Source organism: Scatophagus argus, chromosome 22, assembly GCF_020382885.2.
Source record: "Scatophagus argus isolate fScaArg1 chromosome 22, fScaArg1.pri, whole genome shotgun sequence".
Classification (NCBI taxonomy): Eukaryota; Metazoa; Chordata; class Actinopteri; family Scatophagidae; genus Scatophagus; species Scatophagus argus.
The window spans coordinates 1558583-1566437 of NC_058514.1; the positions used below are offsets into that span (position 1 = coordinate 1558583).

Here is a 7855-nt window from a genome sequence, read left to right on the forward strand (position 1 = left end):
CAAATGGCGACGTGGAAACCATGTCTTCAGCAGTGGAGGAAGAAGTATTTACATGTTTTACTCATATAAAAGTAGAATAATCACAGCCTAATGCCAGCACATACTCACACTGCCACACCGCTAGCATGGCTAAATCTGAAATGAGATTCTTCCTCACCTGAACTCTTCATCACTCTGTGGCTGAGCTGTTTGTTTAACTCTCCACTGTCTGAGGTTGAAAGCAGTCAAGCCTCCTGGAAACCTGCTGTTACATAAGCTGTGGAGCTGTGCACAAACAGTCCGGAGCAGAAAACAGTCACACGTCATGTGAGTATGCAACACAGCATCATTTATCTTTCTTCACAATGTGTGCAATATATATTCAAACAGTATACAGACATTACATCGATCGAGCCAAACAACATCATTTCTATTAAACAAAGTGCATTTTATTCATCATACATCCAACATTATATTTGTCACTCTTGTCTGTTTACTATCCAAAGGGACTGAGGGTAATGTACACTTGAATAAGCTCACACTGGCTTTCACATGACTTTAATATGAATGTAGAAATCGTTACACTTCAGAAGCTTCAAATTACAAACTCATTTTTAACAATTACAACAAGGTGCAGCAGGTACAGAAGAATCTGAGCTAAATTAAGGAGTAAACCTTTTAGAGCTGAAACAGTCTGGTTATCAGCAGCTAACAGAAAGGAAATAAATCAGCAGCAGTTCTGATGGAAGTTTAATAAATCCAGACTTTGGTTCCTGCTCCTCAAATGTAAATATTTACTGGTTTTCTTTGTCTTCTGTGGAGCAGTTGTACTGATAGATGGACGAAACCAATTATTTAAATATGTAAACTTACATACTTGTGCACATTTTTAACTATTTGCTTGAAATTTTTACGATAGTCCAAATGACTAATCGGTGTGATAATTAATAATAAAAGTAGTCAGTGTGAAGTACCTTTACAAAGAGTTGTGACTGTGCTGTTACTGCAGCCCAGTCGCCAAACGTTGTCAAACGGTGACGCTGTACATTTCTACTGCATGTTTCTGGAACCACAGATGTGACGCCAGGCTCTTTTTATCTGATTTTATCTGCCGACCGTAAACACCAACTGACCCAGACTGGCACAGACTCGGTCCAGTTTGGACCCCTCTGTCATCAAGCCCAAATCAGATTCCACAACGACTCAGTAACTTTAATCACCTGAGGTTAGTTCACTCAGTGATGTGCAGGAAATCCAAGGGGATCACAAAACATGTCACAAAATGAACCTCACTGTAGACAGATGCTCATTATCAGCCATTTTTCACGTTTGACACTAAAGCAGTTAAGTTACACCAAAGAGCGAAATCAAGACCGTCATGCTAATAGATAAAGTTTACATGAATGGATCTGTTTTGACCCTCAAAAATCCAATCTGTCAGGCTGACATTAGACATTAAAACTCTTTGTCTAAACCTAATCAGACCAACACTATAAGCCGCCTCGGGGTAAACTTTTCCACTCTGGTTTGGACCAAAGAAAGCAAACTGTAGGTGTGACCCTCAGCTGAGCTGGGACCTTCCTTCACCGCCACAGACCAGCAGATTCAGATCACTTCAGGCAGGGTTTCCACCGGTCAGGATGTAGATGGGCACTGCGGACAGGTTTTGGGGGTGGGGTTCAGGTCTCTGAACGGCTCTGAGAGGCGTGGGCCGTGCAGGCGGGACAGCAGCGTGGTCCGGCGGATGCTGCTGTCCGAATCCCGGTGGACAAACTTGTTCCTCAGCGAGCGGCAACACGGCAGGCTGCTGGCAAAGTCGGAGAGGAGGTGTCCGCTGAAGATCATGTAGATCCAGGGGTTGCAGCAGCTGTTGAGACTGGCCAGCAGGGCGGACAACGTGACGGTGGTGTTCTCAGAGTCTACGGGGGAAACAGAAAGAGATTTATGAAATGTCAGCAGCTAATCTGACGTGTTTACTTCTTCTCTGGAGGGAGTCGAACTGTAGCTGTGAGTCACGGATCCGCCTGTTAAATGTTTATTGTCACGTCCAGCCCCAGTCTGAGCCTCTCCTCTCCTTCCTGTACACTGTGCAGGCCTTCGGCTGGCACTTACTCTCATCACAGATAAATCTGACAGTTATTATCTCAACTGAAGGGTTTGTAAAGAAGTGGGGCTGGGCGTCATCACTCTTCAAAATGAGTCATCCCAAATATTTTACAGGAAGAGAAAAGAGCCCGGATTAGCATCTAACAAGAGGTGAATGGACACAAGGACACAAGCTTAGAACTTCACTTTTTTATTCGCTGTGTCTTTTAAGAGTCACTCAATCTAACGGGTGAAGTTGTTAAATTGGCTGCACTGACAGGCATAGCAACAGTAACTATGGGAGGCGGGGCTTAGCGAACAGTTAAATTACGCGCCAATTATTTGGTCTATAAAATGTCCAAAATGGTGTCCATCACAAGTAAGCAGAGCCTGGCTGGTGCTGGGTTTGTGCTTACTGTGCTGATATCAGGAGAGAAGAACGACGATTTGACAGATTTATAAAATCATAAATGGAACAAAATATATTTGTGTTGCCTATTTCATAACACTATTTCTGAATTACCACAAGCATCTTATTCTGCATTATAATCTGTAAAACAAAAAGAACGAGACTGAGTTACAGAAGCTACTGGAGCTGAGGGCAGCTCACCCGGAGTCGATATCCACCACAATTTTTGTCAGTTTTGCTGAAAAATCAGGTTCATTTGATGGGTCAAACTGGCTAAACTTAGATTTCCTGCACGCAGGACAGAATGTTTTTGTGCCTTGGAGACTTGGATTTAAACTGCTGGTGTTGCTATTCAGCATGTTCAGTTTTGTCTGTTTTTATGCCCAAGAAGGACAAGAACTGAGAAATGTATTCCTGTCAGTTTCAGAGAGCCTCTGAAAGCAGCACCTGGACGACCATGAGTCAGTGAAAGCAGCACCTGGACGACCATGAGCCAGTGAAAGCAGCACCTGGACGACCATGAGCCAGTGAACCTCTCTTTGGACGTCTTGATGAATTCTTCTGGTGGGTGAGCAGATTCATTTCCTCACCTCCATCATACACACTGACTGCACATGTCTGAGTTTTATTAAAATGCCAAATAGCTGCCTTAAGTTATTCTGTGAAGCGGTTTGGACACAGGCAAAGTTTCCAGCTGAAATATTTTCACATCACACTTATACATTGTGATAGTTTGAAAAACTGTTCCAACGAAACTGAGATAGAAACGCCGGAGCGCGGCGGCTGCGAGCTCTTTAACCAGCAAACGTTTTCCGTCGGTGCTCGTGGTGAAAACAAATGGATATTTTAAGGCAACACATGATCATTTTTTCCACAAACATACAATATCTACTTTTCTTTCTGGTGATTTGCGTCGCTTACACGCCTGCTGTGATGAATCCCACTGAGTCATTGTGAGTGTTTCTGCAGGCTGATGGTAGCATTCAGCTGAAAGTGATGAGGGTGTTTGAAAAGTGAGGATCACCAAACACAGTTTATCCTCTGGGAGACACAGAACTGCAGCCTCTTCGGGTTTTCATCGTGGTGTACACCCTGTAGGCCCGTGCTTTTACTTTGAAAATCTCAGATTTTACAGACGGTTTTAAGATACTTTGCACTGGATGACATTTTGTGGATTGTTTCTGCGTTTTCATTAAAGTCAGAGGGAACATGTTTACACTGAATGGTTTAATTTTCTCATTTTCTCGTTTTCCCAAAATAATCAGGTTCATAATACAGGATTAGAGATGGCATTAAAGACTTACTAAATGCTGCCTTTACGTTCCTCTAAAACTCTGGCTTCTAAAAAGATCTGTTATTCATGTCTTGTTCTCATGGCCGAATCTGAAGGCACATAAAAGTGATCATCGTCACATCCTTGAAACAGTCCAGTCCACACGGCTGGCCGCTTAGGTTTTCTTTCTTTGCTCTTTTCTTCTGCACTACAGGCTGGTCATCCCTCCCCAGTTCTCTAGAAATGAGTCGAATTCAACAAGAAGACAAACTAAAATCTCTCGTTGCTTAAACTGCCGACAGCTCAGGCGCTTGACATATCTGAGAAAGACGTTTTGTTTGTATGCGATCGCTCACAGCGGACAGCAGGTGACTCACCGTCCCAGGAGAAGGTCTCGTCCCACACGGACCACATCTGCACGGTGAAGAAAGGCGCCCAGCACACCACGTACGCCAGCACGATCACGAAAGTCATCTTCACCGTGCGTAATTTGGCACGGGAGATGGTGCTGACGCTGCTCACCGAGTTCCTGCCCAGGATCCCGTTCTTAGTGGCCTCGGCCACGGCGCCGACGCTCTTCCGGTGGGTCTTGTACTTGAGGTTCCTCCAGATTGTGCGGCAGATGAATCCGTAGCAGAAGATGAGCACGGCCACGGGCACGAGGAAGATCCCGGCCGTGATCCAGGTGATGTAGGCGCGCACCCCCCACGGCTCCACGAAGTGTCCCCAGCAGTCGTACACGGCCGAGCCGGGACGCACCTCGCTCAGGGAGAAGATGAAGTACTGCGGGGTGCTGAGGACCAGGCTGCACGCCCAGGTGGAGCCGATCATCATGTATGCGCGCTGCGTTGGCTGCTGGAGCGTCTGCAGCGGGTGGCAGATGGCGATGTAGCGGTCCAGGGTCATCATCACCATCATGTAGGTGGAGGCGAACATGCCCAGCACCTGCAGGTGTTTCACGATGCGGCACAGAAAGTCCGGTCCGTAGAAACGGAAGGTGATCTCCCAACAGAGCTGCGGCAGCACTTGGAAGAACGCGACCACCAGATCCGCCAGGCTCAGGTGCTTCATGAACAGGTGCATGCGCGACGGTTTCCGCCGGTTTTTGGACATGGCCAGCAGCACGCTCACATTCCCAACCACCGCCGCAAGAAACGCGAGGCTCAGGACGGTGATCTCGATCTTGGCCACCTGCTCGTTGCGTCCAAACGGGTCGGTGTCGTTTCTCTTCCCGCTGAGGCCCGCAGCGGCTCCGGCCTCCGGCTGCTGCGTCGAGTTGAGCTCCTCGGTGCAGTTTGTGCATGAGATGTTGAAGGGGCCGTCCGACGGGAACAGCATGGTGGCCGCTTCTCCCCCGGGCGCACGGAGGTGGCTGCCCGCCTGTGCGTTACCGTCACCACCGGAGACCTGATCACTCCAACATGTACGGGCTGATCAGCGGGTTGCGCGCGGACACGTGAGGAGTGAACCGATCAGAACAAACAAAAATACACAACTATTCTGCATATGCACTAAACACGCAGAAGCTGCTTTGAATCCGAACTACACCGCTGCAGAACCAGCCTCTTTTAAAGGTTCCTAAGACCAGAGACCAGCCCCCCGTGCCCACACACACACACACACACACACACACACACTCACTCCCCTCCCTCTTAACAACACACACGATAAAGTGCAGCCTGCAGGGAGGAAGTTCCAGAGTGTGTGGAAAAAGAAGTGTGAACAAATCAAAAATTTTGTCTTTTGTTTTAATTTTTTCTCAAGCTTTTCTATTTTCCACTTCAGGATGTTAGATTTCCATCTCACAGCCTCGGTTTGTGTGATGTAACGCACCTAAGTGAGGTGTTTTCCCCAGCTGGCTGCTGGGCCACAGAGCATCTGCTAAAAGCTGCAATAATTACGTTTCTCTGTAACTTTGCCTCCATCTGTTTGCTGCATCTTTCCTCCTCACTCCCTCCCACTGCGCTGACTGCAGGATCATCAGCGTTGGAACCCCAGAAAAGCCCTGAAAAGTCAACAAAACAAAGATACTAAGCTTTCAGCCATACAGAGCTGACAGATCCCAACATCTGAGAAGCTGGAGCCTCAGGTTCTTGGTCTTTCTAATGATTACACGTGAGCTGACTGATTGATTAACAGATAATTTACATGCACGGTGCAACCACCCAGAAACAGAGAAGCATTCCTGAAATACATCTGATTAACATCTCATCAGCGCGGACTGACTCCTCACCTGAATGCTGATTTAGCCTTCCAGTTATTCTGACCATGACATGCTCTGTGTGTGTGTGTGTGTGTGTGTGTGTGTGTGTGAGGGAGAGCGTCTGCAGTATTAATGTGTTTATGCAGCGATAACCTGATAACCTCAGAGGCTGCGTTTGTTTTCTCAGCATTGAGCGAGAAAGCAAACGGCTGCAGGCAGACACGTGAAGCTCCGGCCTCCCTCCAAACATCCACACAAAGTTCCCCCAAATACATCTCCAACTCAGTTTTTATCTGTTCATTTACCTCAAAAATGTCTTTCTTTGATGAGTTATTCTCCGAGGCTGGAGTCACTTTTAAACCGGATTACATTGTGGTTTAACTGTAACCAAACCAAAGCTTACTCATCCGAATGGAAGCTCAGCACTGCTGTGAGTCCAAGTGAAAAGTTTCAGAGGAGATCGGAGGAGTGAGAACTCTCTCTGTCTGTGAGGCAGTGCCTTAGCTTGGTTTAGCTTAGCTTAGCTTAGCATAAAGACTGGAAACAGGTAAATAACAGGTAGCCTGGCTCTGTCTCCAAAGTCTACCAATCATTTGTTTGTTACGTGAAAGCCAGGCCAACAGCCCGGCGCGCAAACTTTGACTCTTCTTTTTCAAGAATAAAACAGCAAAACTCATTGATTTCTTGTGTTGTGACGATAAAACGATGGGAGCGACCTCGTATCCCCTGTGGAGGAATCTCGTCTTCCTCTGACACTGAAGTAAAGCGCACCATAATTTCCTGCTCTGGCAGCCTTACGAGGCCACAGCTTAGTATCTTAATGTTCAATCTATATGCAAGCAGCAGGAGTGGAGAGAGAGAGACTGAAAAGTCTCAGAGCCTGGCCGTGTTTTTCATGCCAAGCGGTTTGTGAATGGGCAGAGCCTGCTGCTCCTGCAGACCATTACATAATGTGTTGTGTTTAAACAATGGTGGTAATCGTTTGGGCTGTCAGACTTATAGATTTATTACACTGTGATTATGAAACCTGTCAGATTGCCATAATATGAATACACAACCCAGGCTGGTATGTGCATACTGATAAGAACTTTACCTTTTCTGTTTGTACAGAAACACTTTGCCTATTTTTGCGCCTGGTTTGGTTTCGTTCTGTCAACATACACACGTATCCAAATATTCGCACACAAAACAAAGACACAAAGGAAAAAAGAAAACAAAGGATGAACAGCGTATAAAATAGAAGCATGAGGCTGAATGAAAACAGAAAAAGTTTCTTGTTTTCAGAGCCATCCTGGCCTGCACCAAATCATGATAACAGCAAAGACTGCGTTATCGAAAAGAAAACGTTTTCACTCCTGGACTGAAGGCACAAGTTCCTGCATCATCTCTTAAACCGATTCAGCCACCGAACAAAAGAAAGATTTGGATGTGAAAGAGCCAAATCTGTTTTAAACTCAAACACGTCTAAGTAGTGTTTCCTGTCACTCAGCACTGCTGTGTGACTCTGTAGTTTCTTCAGACAGTCTTCACATTATCACTGATTATGTCACAGTGTTTCAGCACCTGCTCCAGGTGAACTGTTGGTATCGATCTGCAACACCATCAGGACTCACAGATGTGGTCATTTCCTGCAGCCAAAGAGGCTGTAAATAAATCCCACTTACTGCCCCTCTGAGTGTACTTCATACTGTTCTTTAATTAACTATTCATTATCCCAGTGGGTCTGCTGGGCTTCTCTATTATCTCCACAGGTCCTGTTTGGACAGTTCAATACTACAGTAACTCAATACTGAGTCAACAACAGTCCTCAGGGCAAAATCTGAGGAGCCAGAGAGGGAAACACAGCAGTGAGAGAGGGAGGGAACAGACACGATCTGAGCTGCCTGTGATGAACTCCTTCCACCAC

General features: G+C 46.3%; 1 protein-coding gene across 1 annotated transcript; it reads right to left on the bottom strand.

The window, feature by feature from the left end:
* Positions 1-396: 396 nt before the first annotated feature.
* On the bottom strand, positions 397-5339 carry LOC124053952 (arg8-vasotocin receptor-like). Its single transcript, XM_046379564.1, has 2 exons — positions 4124-5339; positions 397-1898 (listed from the first exon to the last, which is right to left on the bottom strand). Exons 1-2 carry the CDS (start codon positions 5082-5084, stop codon positions 1615-1617), a joined length of 1245 nt encoding a protein of 414 aa, XP_046235520.1. The 5' UTR covers positions 5085-5339; the 3' UTR covers positions 397-1614.
* Between the last annotated feature and the right edge of the window lie 2516 nt (positions 5340-7855).

Coding starts and splice junctions, on each gene's coding strand:
- LOC124053952 (XM_046379564.1), bottom strand. CDS start 5,084: ATGCTGTTCCCGTCGGACGGCCCCTTCAACATCTCATGCACAAACTGC. Junction 1,899..4,123: donor CGAGACCTTCTCCTGGGACG/GTGAGTCACCTG, acceptor TTTCCCCCGTAG/ACTCTGAGAACACCACCGTC.